This window comes from Anopheles arabiensis, chromosome X (genome assembly GCF_016920715.1).
Source record: "Anopheles arabiensis isolate DONGOLA chromosome X, AaraD3, whole genome shotgun sequence".
Lineage (NCBI taxonomy): Eukaryota > Metazoa > Arthropoda > Insecta > Diptera > Culicidae > Anopheles > Anopheles arabiensis.
In genome coordinates, this window is record NC_053519.1 from 21,718,757 (window position 1) to 21,735,069 (window position 16,313).

Consider the following 16,313-nt stretch of genomic DNA (forward strand, 5'->3'; position numbering starts at 1 on the left):
TCTGTCAAACACTTAGGAGAAGTGTGCAAAACAGCTATGGAGTGTTGCATCCAGCTATGGAGCGCTCGAATGTAGCGCTGTAGAAATTTATCCAAAAAAATATTTAAAAGCACCGCGTGATGATTTAAATATTTGGGTGATTAAACACATGTTTTAGGATCATCAGAACGAAATAGTGGTTAATCCGTAATAATATTTACTCGGACTTAATTTTCACTACGTCCTATCCGATTTAACACCCAATTCTACTATTTTTTACATCATCAAAATTTTCATACGTATTTAACAATGATGATTCTTGAGGGTATTGTCAAAGTTTTGCAAGAAATCGTTTGACATAGTTTTTACTATTTTCTGGAATTTCATGCTGGTTCTTAGTTGGTTCTAAATTTAACGCGGGTGATTATAGAAGGGGGTAATTTGATTACTAGGTAGGAGAACTATGATGAACATTATTTAAAAATTCATGTTTAACTATGAGGAAAAATGTTGCCGCAAAGAAGAAATAGTAGAGTAGAGAATGTAACAAAGAATATTGTTTAAATAGCAAATTCAATTTAAAACTTAATTATTATGTTGCATGACAATACCAGAAACATATGTTTAATCACCCCAAACATTTAAATCATCACGCAGTGCTTTTAATTTATTTTTTTTTGATAAATTTCTACAGCGCTACAACCGAGCGCTCCATAGCTGGATGCAAAACTCCATAGCTGTTTTGTACACTTCTCCTAAGCATTTGACATATTCCCCTATATGCATGCAAACCTCCATAGCAACGTTGCAAACATCCCCTAACCATTTCAAACATTCCACCGAGGGGATCAAGTAGTCCATTATATGATTCGAAACCCTGTAAGCATGAACCTGTCTCTCGGACCAAGAGTCTGCACTACTGCATATTAGCAACGAAGTCGATCAATGCACTTATTTTCTCCTCATTCATGCTATGGTTAGGAGGCAGGTAGGCAGCGGCAATAAACAAACGGTGGTCGCATAACTGAATACATACGCAAGTGAGTTCTAACAGTTGCGGTAACGTAGGAAGCACATAAGAGAGAAGAGAAACGTTGCATGCAATTAAAACACCACCCACACGAGAGTGAGAGCTGTTATTGGCCGGGATGCAGCGGTAAACACGATACTCATCTCCTAGAAGGAGAGCGGTGGGAATACAGGGATCAAGCCAAGTTTCAGTGAGTACCAATACATCGTATTCCGTCTCAAGAACCGACAAACGGAACTCATCGGCTTTAGAACGCAGGCTACGCACATTCTGATAGTACACAGTGATACAAGCCGCTCGATCAGTGGGTGCTTGTTGCATAGTGTTAGTAGGCGCTGTGGTGTTGCAATTGAGCGAGCTTATCGTAGAAGGTGAGTGTATTGTGTTTGTTATCGAAGGATTAGCTCGAGCCGTATGCGCAAAATATGGATGCGCTGCTGTAGTGCGGTTACTTCGGAAAAAACTGAACCAGTGTAGTTTGAAGTGTTTTTGAACGTGACGTGGACGGAAGAGTGGGTGAAGGGAGAGTGCAATTCATATCGGTTGGTGATTGTTCGGTTTGTGTTCGTGCGGGTTCATGGATATATGCAGGTGAGTATGGATTATTGTGGGGATTATTGTGTTGGGTACAGTATCGGACATTAAGATAGAACCCTGGTGTTTTCAACGCACCGTGCACTTGTTTTGCCACGTTACTTGTGTTTGTGTGTGTGTGTGTGTGTGTGTGTGTGTGTGTGTGTAGTAGTAGTAGTAGTAGTAGTAGTAGTAGTAGTAGTGGTAGTAGTAGTAGTAGTAGTAGTAGTAGTAGTAGTAGTAGTAGTAGTAGTAGTAGTAGTAGTAGTAGTGTAGTAGTAGAAAGAGAGTGTGCTTTTTAATGTGTATTTGCAAGTGCGCGGGTTTGTGTCTGAAAAACGTAGCTTGCCATGATGTCATATTGCGTTGAAAGTATTCTGATCATGTGTGTTATCATGTGAAACATCGTGCGTTTACACTTGGATAAAAACTCAAGTTTGCATCGACAGCAGCGCTTGTTCCTCGGACGACAACGCAGGTGTGCTGTTTCATGAATGTGAATGCGACACCGGTGCGAAATGGACACGCGCTCAATAGCAATGAACTCGGCATTCCCTCACAGATGTTTCTTCAGTGCACGCCATTGAAAGGCCTTCGTGCATCTCTGCGTTGAACCTTGTGTGCGCATGGAAAACTTGGTGCGTTTGAGCTGGTGCGCAGTTGTTCTTTTCAATGGGCGTTTTGTTTCATGAGCGCGGCAGTATTCTGTACTCGATTTTGAAGGGTAGACGCTTACTCGCGTACTCGTTGATAGTTTTTATCCATGCGATGTTTTCGCTGCTCGACAACGATGTAATTCATCGCGTATAGAAGTAGAACGCAGGCAGAGCACGGGATCAGCCGTGTCCAAGTTTTTAATCAGCGCGTTCTTGACGGTCCGAGCAAGCAATTTTAGTTACAATGGGTCGAGGTAAACATTGTACCGATTATCAGCGCCATATGATAAAGCGAATGGCGGCTGCTGACATTAAGCGCAAAACGATCGAGTTCGTAATGGAATGATCGCGCACTTTTGTGGCAAACGCGCTTCGGTCAACTGAAACGTGCTTAGACAACCGAAACGCGCTTGGACATCCGAAACGCGCAAGTCAACCGGACGTCTTCAGAAGACCACAGTGAAAGAAGACCGTAAAATTGTTATTATATCGAAAAAACACTGATCGCGAGGGCAGTGGTCCTGCTTATTACATCAAAAACCTAACCCAAAACACAAAAAACTACTAACAAAACTATCCGAAACGACCTACTTGTGAAACAAACACACACACCAATACACATTCACACATACATACACACACACACACACACACACACACACACACACACACACACACACACACACACATGCACACACACACACATGAACACACACACACATGCACACACATGCACACACACACACAAACACAAACACACAAACCATAAACCTGTCCCAACGGGTGCATGCTGCGTTGAAAACACTAGGGTCCTATCATTCTGTCCGATACTGTACCCTTGAAAGTCCTTTGTTCTGGGTTTTTAGTGCGACACCTCTTAGTGAAAAGATTCATGCCGCCGCATTTACTACACGTTTTTCCTTTGGCTGGGCATTTCTCGTCTTTGGCGAGATGTCCCATATACCCACAACGATGGCATTGCATTTGATTTGTTTCAGCAAAAATTCTCTTTTTATGAACAGAATATCCATCAATTTTATTAACATCGTCAACTTGATGCTGACTTCCTATGACCGATTTTTCTTGATGAGCAACTGTTTCAAGAATTTTTGCTACACTTAATATTTTATCGAGATTAGCGTCGCCTAGTCTCAATAACTCTCACGCAATGCAGCTGACTGACAGTTTTCAATAATATGATCTCTAATATTTTCTTCTGTCTTGTCGCCATAGCCGCATCTTTCTGCTTGTATGCGTAATTTCACTATAAAAGTGTCAAAATTCTCTCCTGGTTGTTGTTTAATTTGCCGCAATAGGTGTCGTTCATAGGTGGGGTTTTGTCTCGGCAAGAAGAAATTATTTAATTTTGCTACGGCCTCTTCGTAGCTATTCATATTGGGAGTATATTGTTCAATATTTGAAAGAGGTCCTCGTTTCTCAATGCTTGGTAGTTCTGGCAGAGTTTCATAAATTTGTTGGACCTTTGGTCCCACAAAATGCAATAGTAGGTCTTTCTTCCACACCTCATCATCAATTCGAGATGCTCGAAGCATGATTTCGAAAGATTTAATCCATTTTTTCCACTCATTTCCAAGGTTTTCTCGGTGACCCTCATAATTAAACGGTTGAGGCGTCAGCCCTGGGAAACGAAATAGATCTGTAAAAATAATACAACAGAATTTAGTCATTCAGAAGAAATCAGACGTGTGCGTCTGTGAAATTCATGTAAATAGTCAAAATACATTAGGATTGTGTTTATTCACACATCCAAACATGCAGCTCTGCATTATGCATTATGAGTTTGACAACACTGCATCACACTAACACTGGTGCAATAACATAATACTTATTGTAGAACACTCGATCTTTCAATCATCTTATTATTATTATTATTTTTTTTAATTTTTTTTTATTATTATTCAGCGTTTAAGCAATTTTCAGGAAAAATCCCATCACGCACATTTGATTGATTTGCTTTTTTTTATAATTCACATGTCTTTCCGTTTTTCTGCGTTTCATCCTCCATTTTGACAAAGACGCGCACTCATACATAAGCCATCCTTGCATGTATTAATACTCGACTTTGTGCCAAACACTCACATATGGATTCCGCATTGAAGCAATACCTGTTCCAACATGTTTTCCGAGTTCTGCATTCAAGCAAACAAAGGAACAATACTCATTCTTTGTTACACATAGATTCGGCGTTTAAGCGAAACTTGTTTCAACACGTTTACCGTATTCTGCATTAAAGCAAATTAACAAGGGAGCAATGTTCATTTTTTTAACCACACTTTTCACTTGGATAGTCCTGCATTTAAGCAAATTTTCAATTGGCTTCATTTTTCATCAGCTTTTACGCAAGGCCGAATTGAATCGGGGTTCACTGCATTTAAGCAAATTGCAATACAAATGTACTTTCAATCACATTTTCCTTCTTTCACATTTCCGGAGTAACAAAACGAAGTAAGCTTACCAATTGTATTCATTGTATCTTGCCGTCTGATTTTGTTCCACTGCTAGTTCTCTTTGTTTTAGTGATGCGCGTTGCGTTCCGAACCTGCCAGGTGCGATCCGTTCCAGCATGCAAGCATCCGGACCGCGATCCTTATTTTTAACCCAAGCAGGTTCAAACTGAACCTGTTGCTCCCACCGTTCTTTGCGATCCGACCTGAACCGACTGTTATCAACGATCTTATCGATCCGATCTGAACCGGCTGCTCTCAGCGTTCTCGGCTATTTATGCTGGGCCGGTTGCTCTCAGTGCTTATTGCGATCCGGCCTAGAACGCAAGACATTCTACTCTCTTTGTATTGATGAGCCGGTTTGCCGGTTCAATTTAAACCTGTTTCTCGCAGCGTTCTTTTCGATCCAGTCTGGAACGCACGATCATCTGCTCTCTTTCATACGATGGGCCGATTTGGTACGTACAAAGAAAGCAGGTAAAGTCTGAACCTGTTTCTCTCAGCGTTCTTTTCGTTCCGGTAAAGAACGGCGTTCTCTTCGATTTTGCTTCTTTCTAGTATGGACACACACACACACACATTCTGTCTATATGAGTGATAACAGCGCAAGCCATACTCTCTCAGTCAAAGAGATAACGGTACAACACCTGAACCGTGAAGCCAGAGAAGGATAGAGATTTGTGATTGGTGGGAAGCTAATCGCCAAAATTTAAAGAGACAATCCTGCACTAGCGGTAAGCGCAATGAATGAAATGTTTCTCTTCTGCCATATGGATGTTATCAGTATAGGTGCGTTATTTGGACTGCATTGTGGTAGTCGATGAATTGCTATGTGTCTGGTGCTAAGCTGCTTCGATGCGCATGCATTTCCAATGAACTAGGTCGAATTTTTACCTGAAATCGTCTTTGTGCAACTAAATATTGAGGGTGCATGACACGTTTAGCCTTCCGCAATAATTTCTTTAACGCCATTTATCGCCCCATGAAACAGCGCTATTCATATGGACAATTAAAGTGCACTGCCGGGCACTTTCACACCGGTAGTTCACCGTACATCCGTACATACGAAATTTAAAAATCCGATTAAACTTATAAGCTTTTTGATTTTGCATCAAAATTTCATATGCGTTGCAACAAATTTCTGATTTACTTCTTTATTTAGAAGTATAAAAAGGGAATAATGATTAACTTTAGTAAAAACAAAAACAACAAAATTTAAGTTAAGCGTTTATATTTTAGTAGAATAATAGTTTTACACATTCAGTAAACTATTATTTAGCTTTGTTTAATTGAAACTGTGTGAGTACTGCACAAAAAATATATTACACAATATTCAATGACTACTTTCAAGTTCACCATATATAAAGTGAGCAACTGAAAAAAGCGTAACCATCGCCGGTCATCTTGAACCTGCGTTCCGCGTTCCGTTCTTTTTCTCCAGATTGGCAGGTTCGTTCCGTTCCTCAATTTTCGGAACTATTCCCATCACTACTTTGTTTATTTTTACTCGTCGCCAAATGTAGTATCGTGATAAAACACGTCTTGACTCCTCTTAGTTCCACATGCGATTGCTCTTTTTACCGTAGCAATAGACGATGCGCAATCTCAGATTGCGCATATATTTATCTGTCTAACGGATCGGTTTGATATATTTATCTGTCAAAAAATATTTATATATCTCGGACATATAATCTTGAAAATGTATGCGCAATCTTGGCGCAATCCAAGGTGGATTTAAAAATATCAGGTGGTGGACTCTAGTGCATTTTGACAATTCGTCACTTGACGTAAGGTCCCCAGGATTCAAACTTTGTTTATATGTATTAAATTTGATCATATAATTTATCTACCCCATTTTTTTATTAAACATTCTTTAAAAATATATTTTGGACTTCGCAAGTTCTTATTTAACATTAAAACATGGATTAAAGTGTGTTATTTTATGTTATTCCGTGAATTTATTCTATAATTCATTGTGTTTTCGACATTTTTGATGATAAAAATTAAGAAAGCATTATTTTTTTTCAATTTTCACATTAATTCCTCATTATCTACGAGCCGCATGGACAATTTACGTGAGATTAGAACTCTTACTCACATGATTTTAAATTTCGTGCATAAACAAATCATCAAATCTTTTGTTAATATGTCTCATTTTTTCGATAAAATCAATAGACACACAAAAATGCACATAATAACAAAGAAATCTGTTCTATTTGCTAAGCTTTGTGTGCGGAAACCAATGGTTAACGGTTCTAAAATGATAATAAAGTCCAAGGATAATGTATTTAGAAGGTTGATTTTTATCTCTTTTATTGGGCGACATTGTGGAAGACATCTGTCACTCTCTGCATACAAATGTCATTACCCCGCACCGGCCCTCCACAATTTTTATACCGGAGCCCCCGGAACAGTTATGTCAAGTCGACAAATGTCATTTTGCTCTGAACAACTTCACCTTGTCATTTATAACACCTTGAGTAAAGTCCCTCAACTATGCACCAGCAGCACCAGTGTCAAAATTCAGGCTCACCCGAGTGTCATCTGAGCCCTCACTGTGAGTGTGGAGTGAGTGTGGAAAAACAGTCCAAATTGACATTCATAACGAAGGGCGGGGGAGCGCTTGCTGTCAAAAATGTGGGTGAAAGAAGCCCTATTTGACTGTGGATCGTTTGGCTAAAAAAAAGTAGGTGATATTGTCCCCCACACTTGTGTACCATTTCATTTCGTGTTGTTGTTGTGTATTGGTATTCCACCGTGTGCTCCCGTTGTGTGCCATTGCGTGTTGTGTGTATTCGTATGCCATCGTGTACTCTCGTACTCTTTTGATACTTGGCCTGTGTGAGAGAAGAGAGAGAGAGGTTAGACTTTTTTTAATTAAACTTACCGTGGCGCTGCTGGTATTCGATTCATCGACGACATCAAGTAGGGCCTTTCGCTACAGTCGGCGTTCTCATTTATCTATTGGTCTGGATCGAATACGAGTGTGTTACATTGCTACATATAGAAATTAATATTGTGTTTACCACTTTCATGATGCGATGGTAATGTTTCATTATTGTTCATAGATATGGAAAACAAAAACAAAAACGTAAGCATCGTAGACGAAAATGGGAATCCTGGTAAGCGGCCCTTAAGCATGCTAAGAAATTTTGAAAAAGAAGAAGAAACAACACTTGGTATGTATTTAAATGTTATAGTTCGATTTTCACCATTCTTAAACTTTGTAATTAATTTGCGTTATGTTGCTTCGATGTTGCTTTTATACAGATTCTGGAAACGCTAAAAAGCAGCAAAAAGAGCAACCATCTGGGACAATGAAGAATTATATTGTTTTTCCAAATGGACAAAAACTAGAAATTCGTGGCACTATTTGTGGTGAGTGTAATGGAGAATTCGTTCTTACGTTCATGAGTAATTTTATCGTTTCCATGCAGGTGCTGTCAATCTGGATCAAACTGTATGTGCGAAACCATTAGATGCTAATCCGAGTGAGTTATTTCAAGATCCTTTATGTTACTTCGTTATTAACAGTACTTTTTTTTTCTTACAGGCTCCACACAAACACAGCAAACTATTTTTTTAAAAACTGCTGGAGCTACTCCATGTGAGATTCATGAACACCCTTCCCTCAACCTTTTGAAATAATCGTTATCTTTTTCGCAGGTACTAGCAAACCTGTACAACAGCCATTAGATGTTAAAAAGACTGCTGGAAAGCCACATCCCGTTACACATACACAGCAAACTATTTTTTTAAAGACTGCTGGAGCTACTCCAAGTGAGATTCATGAACACCCTTCCCTCAACCTTTTTAATAATCGTTATCTTTTTTGCAGGTACTAGCAAACCTGTACAACAGCCATTAGATGTTAAAAAGTCTGCTGGAAAGCCACATCCCGTTACACAAACACAGCAAACTATTTTTTTAAAGACTGCCGGAGCTACTCCAAGTGAGATTCATGAACACCCTTCCCTCAACCTTTTTAATAATCGTTATCTTTTTTGCAGGTACTAGCAAACCTGTACAACAGCCATTAGATGTTAAAAAGTCTGCTGGAAAACCAGGTCCCGTCACACAAACACAGCAAACTATTTTTTCAAAGACTGCTGGAGCTACGCCGAGTAAGTTTTATTTTAACCAATTTCGTACGCTTTGTAATTGGGGGGGGGGGGTAAGCAAATTGAAACATGTTTTAATTATAATTGTGGTAATCTATCTCATTTTACAGGTCCGAGCAAACCGAGTCTGCAAGAACAACCGATGGTTAATACCGAACTATCTGGTGGTTTGCTTGGTGAGTGAAAAAGAATTAAAATTTAGTTCATAGACCTAATCAACTTGTTGTACAGCAGCCAATACAACTTATTATGAGCAAACATATTCAGAGCGTAGAAACAAAAAACCAAATAAGGCATGTGTTAAATATATTTGTTTTATTTTTAATATTTGGTTTGTTCTTCCATCTTTATTTCAGATCCCGACGATACTCCATTCTTAATCACCAAGAACATATTACGACAGCTTATTCGTGGTACTTATATGGGTCCGAAGGGTGACTTGAATATATGGTAATTTGTTTTTTATTTGTGATTTTAGATGAAGTTACTAGCGTACTCCAGGAACAAAGGGATAGTTTCATGGAACCAATGTTTCGACGCATGGCCGGAATGGAAGCGACTTTTGCTTCACTGTATAATCAAATCTCGTCACAGACCAATCAAACGAATGTTGATCCAAAAGTGTTGGAAAATTTCGAGTTTGATACCATCGACAGTGGCGAAGCATTGACTGAACTTGACGAGCGACTTAAAAACGATGATCAGTATAAAAATACGTTTGTTGCATGGGTTCAAAGGTACATTAACGTTCCAATAAGTACAAAAAGGATGTCGAAACTGCTCAAAGCGTTATTTACACCCAAATTTCTTTGCCTTCTGACATGGAGTGGAAGAGGAAAAAGAGCAATGTACACTCTGTCAAATTATAAAGGAATAATAGACTTGTTTAAAACTGTAGGAAGTACTGAACTTTCCAAAGTAGGGGACCGTGAAGTTGCAGATTTCTTCATCCTTAAATTGAGATACGCTACATACTATCTAAGCCGGCAGGAATGCAACCAAACAAATCGTTGAGGAATCTTTATGTTTAATTGAGGTTTAAAAGCCTTTGACTTTACACTTCATTGAATTTCGCCTCTTAATTCATGTGATATCTTAGAACTCTTATATATACAATACAATGCAGTACAAAATAAATGAAATCGATGTTTTGTTAACAAGTTATAATAGTTTTTATTATTCACTCATCAAGTTATTTTGTATTAGTCATTGAGTGTATTTAATAATGGAAATAATACCATATTTCCATCAGCTTCTTTGATAGTTCTAGCAAATTTAAGTTTGACATCGGAGCATTCTAATAAAACCTCGTCATTTTTCAAATCATCTTTATAAACAGAGTATATATGTAGCTTTGTGGAAGAAATGTGCTCGTCAAAATATTCGAAAATACGGGAAAACATTTTTCCAACTATCATCAACTTATCCTGCTCTTGTCTTACTGAAACAAATTTTAAAATTACGTTTTTGTTGGTCATAAACAAATCGTTGACATCATCATTTCGCAGCTTTAAATTTTTCCTCACATTCATAGTAATAGTTTGCCCTCTTTGCGTATAAAACGGCTGACGAAATGGTTGATCGTTTTGTTGAGCTCCTGTAAAATTTTCAAATTCCGATATTCTACGAATTGCCTGTTCTAAACATCTATAGTTAGTTCTAATGAGCCTGTTTTTTATATTTCCTAGCTTGCGTTCATATGCATATGTTGAGTGATAGTCCAGAGGACCAAACCGCTCTACTTCTTCTTCGAGGTGGATTAGACTATGTACATTGGACGTAACAGCTTTTTTATGATATACATCGGCAAATGTTTCTACAAAAGTTTTTAGCATAGTACCAGCAGCTTTCCAGTGTTCTTTATGTTCGGTTGATGAAAATATCGTTATAGCACAGAAATAAAGCATAAAATGCTTATATTCCTGCTCACTCAACAATCCTTCCAATACTACGGGAGCCACGTAATGGAGAAACGTTTTGCAATCTGATCCTTTCCAATATGCTAGGTCGTCAATCGGGCGCATTTTTTGGTTCGTTTCAAAGGGGAGTTTTTGTTTTAGGAGTCTTTGTTTAAATTCTTCACGTTGCTGGCGATTCCATCTTTTCCATTCTTTTAACACTCCCATGTACCAAATGTGAAGTAGTTTTTTTGTAAGACCAATGTCTATTTGATGGAGACGATCAACAACAATCATATCCAGAATGATGTCAAATTCGTCCAAATCAATCAACGGCGTAGACCCCGTACAATGCAGAATATAATCTCCATCTAAAAATCCTTTGTGAGTGCGCTTTGCCGCAGACGTATCCAAAAAGACCATTCGTTGTGACACCGATTCTCCTTCACAGCAACATTTTAAACAGGAGTGTCTTCCAGTATGACCTTGGACACCTGCAAAGAAACAACATTTAGAAAATTTTACCTGTCATAAATGCTTATATTTTACCTTTAATGAAAGCTCGTGCTGGTGTATCTGCGATGATGGCTCGTAATTTTAACGTGATGGCATTTTCTCCCACCATCAGTCCAGTGCTCGATAATAAATTTATCTCATCGACTAGCTGCCGCAGATAAAGCTCATTACTTTCCGGTTTTGTTGGTCCGCAATAGATAGCCACGATCATCACTGGCCAATCCGGCTGGTCAACAATCTTCAACAAAATTGGCCAGAACTGTGTTTTAGATCGCGTATGAAGAGGAAGGCCATCGATGTTAAGATCGTACTGAAGCGTCTGTGGCACTGCAGTATGTTTTCTTTTAAAAGAGAAGGTTATTTAAATTATTACTTAGTATTCTCACATCAGCTTTTCGAGAGCCTTCTAAACAAATGCATATATTCGTATTCATAAGCAATGTAGATTTACTTACCGCATTTCACTTGTCAAGCAGTGGCGTATTCCATTATACCAAAATTTGCCATTTCCTAAGGACGAAAGGATAGCAGGATTTCGTCGTGTCCGCAGCAATGTCCTTGGATCTTTAGGCACACGGAGATCTGTGTTGGCTCGAAGATATTTTAACAAACTTTTTAAAGATGCGTGCGATTCTGATCGAGCTAGCGCCCAATACCGTAAGCCCTCTTCGCTTGTCATTTTGGTGTAGTCAGGATCGTTTTCATCGTCCTCAGATGCTATGTCCTGATCGTCGTCCATCGATGCTTCATCTTCCGATTCACTTAGGTTCAGTTCCAAATCCTGAGTTTCTTGAAAAAGCATGAGTTCGGGATCAACTGATGATTCCATATCGGTATTCTCGCCATCGAACAGCTCCGGTGAAGTCGACGCTGCTACAAAGCCAACAAGAAATGCTAATTATAGAACTGTAAACTTAATAGCTGTTACATTAGAATACTTACCTTGTAGTTCTGATGGCGATACCACATTCACAATATCTTCCACCGATTCTTTATACTGCTTTAACAGTTTTGCGGCTCTTCGGTATAAAACGCCAGACTTACGCAGAGCCTGCAAATGGCGATTTTTGCCACACAATTTGTTTATAACCGAGAGTTTTTTCTCATTTGAGTCCATTTTCATAAAGAAAACTAACTTAAATATCAACACAAATGCGTACAAGGTTGCTAAAATGCTGCGAAAGACGCCACGAAGCTGCGAACCACAAACATGCAAAAGACGCTACGAAAAATGTTTTGATTTTTTCCTTCTTCTCTTCCAAACATATTCTCCCTCTTCCTTTGCTGCCAAGTTTCTCAGTAGCGTCACCTATCGGACTTTGCACAAAGCTCTGAAAAGTGTATGATTTTGTTGGATTTCGACACTGTTTCAGACAGAAAGGCTCACAAATCTGTGTTTTGACAGCTTCGGTGCTGCTGGTGTGGCGACCCCCCAAAGGCCCTTATCCACCACCTGATATTTTTAATCCACCTTGGGCGCAATCTGAAATTGTATGGAAATGACGTTTGTAGCAAGGTGTTATAAGGTTAAGGTGACAAGGTTAAGTTGTTTAGAGCAAAATGACATTTCTCGACTTGACATTTCTCTTCCGGGGGCTCCGGTATAAAAATCGGGGAGGGCTGGTGAGGGGTAATGAAATTTGTATGCAGAGATTGACAGATGTCCCCCACAATGTCGCCCAGCAAAATCGATAAAAATCAACCTTCTAAATATATTATCCTTGGTTTGTAGCAGGGTGTTATAAATGACAAGGTTAAGTTGTTCAGAGCAAAATGACATTTCTCGACTTGACATTTCTCTTCCGGGGGCTCCGGTATAAAAATCGGGGAGGGCTGGTGCGGGGTAATGAAATTTGTATGCAGAGATTGACAGATGTCCCCCACAATGTCGCCCAGCAAAATCGATAAAAATCAACCTTCTAAATATATTATCCTTGGTTTGTAGCTTAGGGTTGGCTACGCGAAATGACATATGTTTTGATAAAACGAATATATGCGCAATCTGAGATTGCGCATCGTGTATTAATACCAATTGGGTATAGGGACTAGGTGGGCTTATAGGTTTGGCGGGAAGGCCATATTGGACGAACGAATGACAGGAGGGGATTCGATTGTGATACGTAGTTTTTCACCCAAACTACGACACATCAACCAAAACAGCCATTGGAATTCACACGCATAAATCAACAAATGATCGAATCCCCTCCTGTCATTTCGTTTTCATTTTTCTACAGCACGACTGTCAAATTGTTCGGGATAAGCCCACCTGTATAATAAACCCACTTTGATTAATACGGTTATTGTTTATCCATCTGTCATCTGTCAAGCAACATAACAAGGTTTATATATACAACGTATCTATAAGGTTGCTATACTACAGAACACAATACGACGACTATAGAAACCATACCACCATTATAGGTACATCGAAGCAATCACAAAAATATGTATTTTTTCGTAAATTTGATGTGTTTCATGGTAAAAATGGTTATGATGGTTGCGAAGATAAAACATATTCCAACTGTTATGTGTTGAAATATTCAGAAATTGTCGTTCCTGACACTTTAAATCCATTAAAATACATCTGTACCACCACAAATTGCACCACTATTGGTACATTTACCCTAAGTGATTTGGGTTATCCTGGGCCCATAACCTAAAAGCAGAGCGAAGGAAAATGTGATATGCGGAGCAAAGTAAATACACGTGCGTTCGGTTCAGTTAACAAAAGCAAAGAAAAATATATTTCGTCAGATTGACATATTGGTGTATGGTGTCATTTGCTGTGCAGGGTTCTTCGGTGTACAACTACGTCCTTCTATGTTTGTCCGTTAACACATACCACCAAAGTGGGTATAGAGACTAGGTGGGCTTATAGGTTTGGCGGGAAGGCCATATTGTACGAACGAATGACAGGAGGGGATTCGATTGTGATACGTAGTTTTTCACCCAAACTACGACACATCAACCAAAATAGCCATTGGAATTCACACGCATGCATCAACAAATGATCGAATCCCCTCCTGTCATTTCGTTTTAATTTTTCTACAGTACGGCTGTCAATTTGTTCGGGATAAGCCCACCTGTATAATAAACCCACTTTGCATACCACGGTGTGTATGGGGAATAGCGTATGACAGCTCCAGTGATGCCAGAAGTGTAGCTTATAACACAAACCGTTATGGTAATTCTATTCTAACCTACCAAGAAATTAACAGTGTAGAAAAGTGGGAGAAAAAGCTTAATTGTATTAAGCGATAAACTCGTGGCTGCCCCCGTACCGTTGCCCGGCACACGGATTCCTACCGGATGCTTCCTCCAGACGCAGCTTCCCGCCCTTCAGTAGATGATCAGTCTCGCATTCCTCCCTCTCGTCGTCCAGGTCGAACGATTCGAAACTAAAGTTGGGAACGTAGCTGTACTTGGAGCATATATTATGACGTCTCCTAGGCATCAAAGGATAAGGAAAGGATGCACACCATTACGCATAATGTATCTAAATGATAGAAACAATGTTTTAATGAAATAAGCAATTTCTATTCAGCTTCGTAGACGATGTTTAAAACTAATATTATTATTTTATTTTATTTTAGCTGCGCAACCCAATAGGAAAAAATGGTTTGCATATGATGCAATGAGTTTCATGTCGGTGACCAACGAATGTGGAACTACAGTAGATACGTTGGTATGTATATAAAATCAATCTTTTTGGTATTTATTTTAAAAAAGAAGGCAGAACTAAAAAAGAAATGAGAGCTTTTTCATAGGTTAACGGATACGCTGAATCGTTCTAGATATGCACATACTTTTACACTTACATTTCACGGTGTGATGTTATCCTTTCTCCCTCTCCATTCAGCGTCGGATAGGTCTAAGCAGTCGGATAGGTAGTATTTGCTACGGGTAAACGATCCGAATGAGGCTATGTCCGAAATCACGACGGGTATGTTCTTAAGGCGAGAAATCGTTTATCTTATTGGTATACACTTGCTGTATGTTTTGAATTTATATATTTATTTTATTACTCAAGTAGTGACAGTCCAGCTGGTTTGCTTTACATATTCATAGAGTGAATTCATTTCGTGAATAATCCATAAAATCATTACGTTTAATATTATGATACAGACAAAAAACTATTTGCTAGATACATTTTTATATCATTTAGTCGGTCACTATGTCTTACTCTTATACTTCTTAAATTTGTGAGCTGATTGTCTGCATCCGGTCTAGTAAATACTAAATTATCACTAGTCCTAATTGATGCTTCTCTTCGGATGAAGTTATGCAGGTAAACTGCCGCTAGCGTTACTTTGCTGGCTATGCCAGGTTCCAACTCAATAGCCTTTCTTAATACCCTAAATCTTGCGCTAAGAATCCCTAATGCTCTTTCTCCAACGCGACGAGCTCTGGAATGCCGTTCGTTAAATTTCCGCTGAGTATGATTGTGTCGTTCTGGGTCGCCTCCAAAAGGTCTTATACAATAATCTGTGAAAGCAAACGCACCTTCACCGAGTAACATAAAAGGCACACTTACATGTTCTCCTTCTCGTATTGGTCGCGGTTCAGGTATATGTAGCATTCTTTTTTCTAAGAGCTCATATAGCCGAGAATGCTTTAACGCTCCACTATCCGAAATTCTTCCCTTTGCACCAACATCGGCAAACAAAAAATTACCGTTGGCATCAACAACGACAAGAAGCATACAGGGGATTATATAGACATGTTCAGCGAGTTGTAGATTCGTTCAGGCATATAATAGACTCTTTCAGCGAGATATAGAATTGTTCGGAAGTAGGTGTAGACATGTTCGGTTATACTGTAGAGCTGTCATTTGTTTTGTTTACACAGTGTGCCGCAGGGTTCAATTTTTCATTCTTAAAAGTCCTAAAAGTAGCTAATAATCATTCTCCAAGCTGTTTAATACATAAATTAGTTGAAAAAAGCATATTTTTTTGAAAACCGTTTGTTTACCTTCTGATGAGAATGATCCAACTTGCAGTCCAAGGGGTACGAAAGTGAGTGAAAGGAATATATACAGAGGAGATCTTCAATAAACAAATAGACCAACACGCAAG

At 39.0% G+C, this 16,313-nt stretch overlaps 2 protein-coding genes and 1 long non-coding RNA gene across 7 annotated transcripts; 1 reads left to right on the top strand and 2 right to left on the bottom strand.

Annotated features, from left to right (window-relative positions):
* The first annotated feature begins 903 nt into the window (after positions 1 to 903).
* LOC120906435 lies at positions 904 to 9,984 on the top strand. 4 transcript variants are annotated; one of them, XM_040318119.1, is made up of 11 exons: positions 904 to 1,600; positions 7,772 to 7,882; positions 7,974 to 8,081; positions 8,141 to 8,194; positions 8,257 to 8,310; positions 8,370 to 8,483; positions 8,542 to 8,655; positions 8,714 to 8,827; positions 8,935 to 9,000; positions 9,181 to 9,237; positions 9,303 to 9,984. In XM_040318119.1, the coding sequence occupies exons 2-11, from the start codon at positions 7,774 to 7,776 to the stop codon at positions 9,836 to 9,838; spliced, it is 1,326 nt and encodes a 441-aa protein (XP_040174053.1). In that variant the 5' UTR covers positions 904 to 1,600; positions 7,772 to 7,773; the 3' UTR covers positions 9,839 to 9,984. The 4 variants fall into 4 exon arrangements, with proteins under 4 accessions (XP_040174053.1, XP_040174054.1, XP_040174052.1 ...); XM_040318120.1 differs by lacking the exon at positions 904 to 1,600 and adding an exon at positions 7,175 to 7,389; XM_040318118.1 differs by lacking the exon at positions 904 to 1,600 and adding an exon at positions 7,476 to 7,564.
* On the bottom strand, positions 9,962 to 12,667 carry LOC120906434. Of its 2 annotated transcripts, none has more exons than XM_040318117.1 (4): positions 12,181 to 12,667; positions 11,694 to 12,108; positions 11,272 to 11,579; positions 9,962 to 11,216 (listed from the first exon to the last, which is right to left on the bottom strand). In XM_040318117.1, the coding sequence occupies exons 1-4, from the start codon at positions 12,359 to 12,361 to the stop codon at positions 10,027 to 10,029; spliced, it is 2,094 nt and encodes a 697-aa protein (XP_040174051.1). In that variant the 5' UTR covers positions 12,362 to 12,667; the 3' UTR covers positions 9,962 to 10,026. The 2 variants fall into 2 exon arrangements, with proteins under 2 accessions (XP_040174051.1, XP_040174050.1); XM_040318116.1 differs by having other exon boundaries at positions 11,694 to 12,111.
* Positions 12,668 to 13,954: 1,287 nt separating this feature from the next.
* Positions 13,955 to 15,148, bottom strand: LOC120906067. The gene is made up of 2 exons (XR_005740012.1): positions 15,057 to 15,148; positions 13,955 to 14,684 (listed from the first exon to the last, which is right to left on the bottom strand). It is a non-coding gene; the product is annotated as an uncharacterized LOC120906067 (long non-coding RNA).
* Between the last annotated feature and the right edge of the window lie 1,165 nt (positions 15,149 to 16,313).

Bases quoted from the DNA above. Each gene is read 5' to 3' on its own strand.
- LOC120906434 (XM_040318116.1), bottom strand. From the start codon at position 12,361: ATGAAAATGGACTCAAATGAGAAAAAACTCTCGGTTATAAACAAATTG. The intron at 11,580-11,693 runs GTAAGTAAATCT...CTCTTTTAAAAG, and splicing joins TGCTTGACAAGTGAAATGCG to AAAACATACTGCAGTGCCAC. The intron at 11,217-11,271 runs GTAAAATATAAG...GTTTCTTTGCAG, and splicing joins AGCACGAGCTTTCATTAAAG to GTGTCCAAGGTCATACTGGA.
- LOC120906435 (XM_040318119.1), top strand. From the start codon at position 7,774: ATGGAAAACAAAAACAAAAACGTAAGCATCGTAGACGAAAATGGGAAT. The intron at 8,311-8,369 runs GTGAGATTCATG...TCTTTTTCGCAG, and splicing joins AACTGCTGGAGCTACTCCAT to GTACTAGCAAACCTGTACAA. The intron at 8,656-8,713 runs GTGAGATTCATG...TCTTTTTTGCAG, and splicing joins GACTGCCGGAGCTACTCCAA to GTACTAGCAAACCTGTACAA.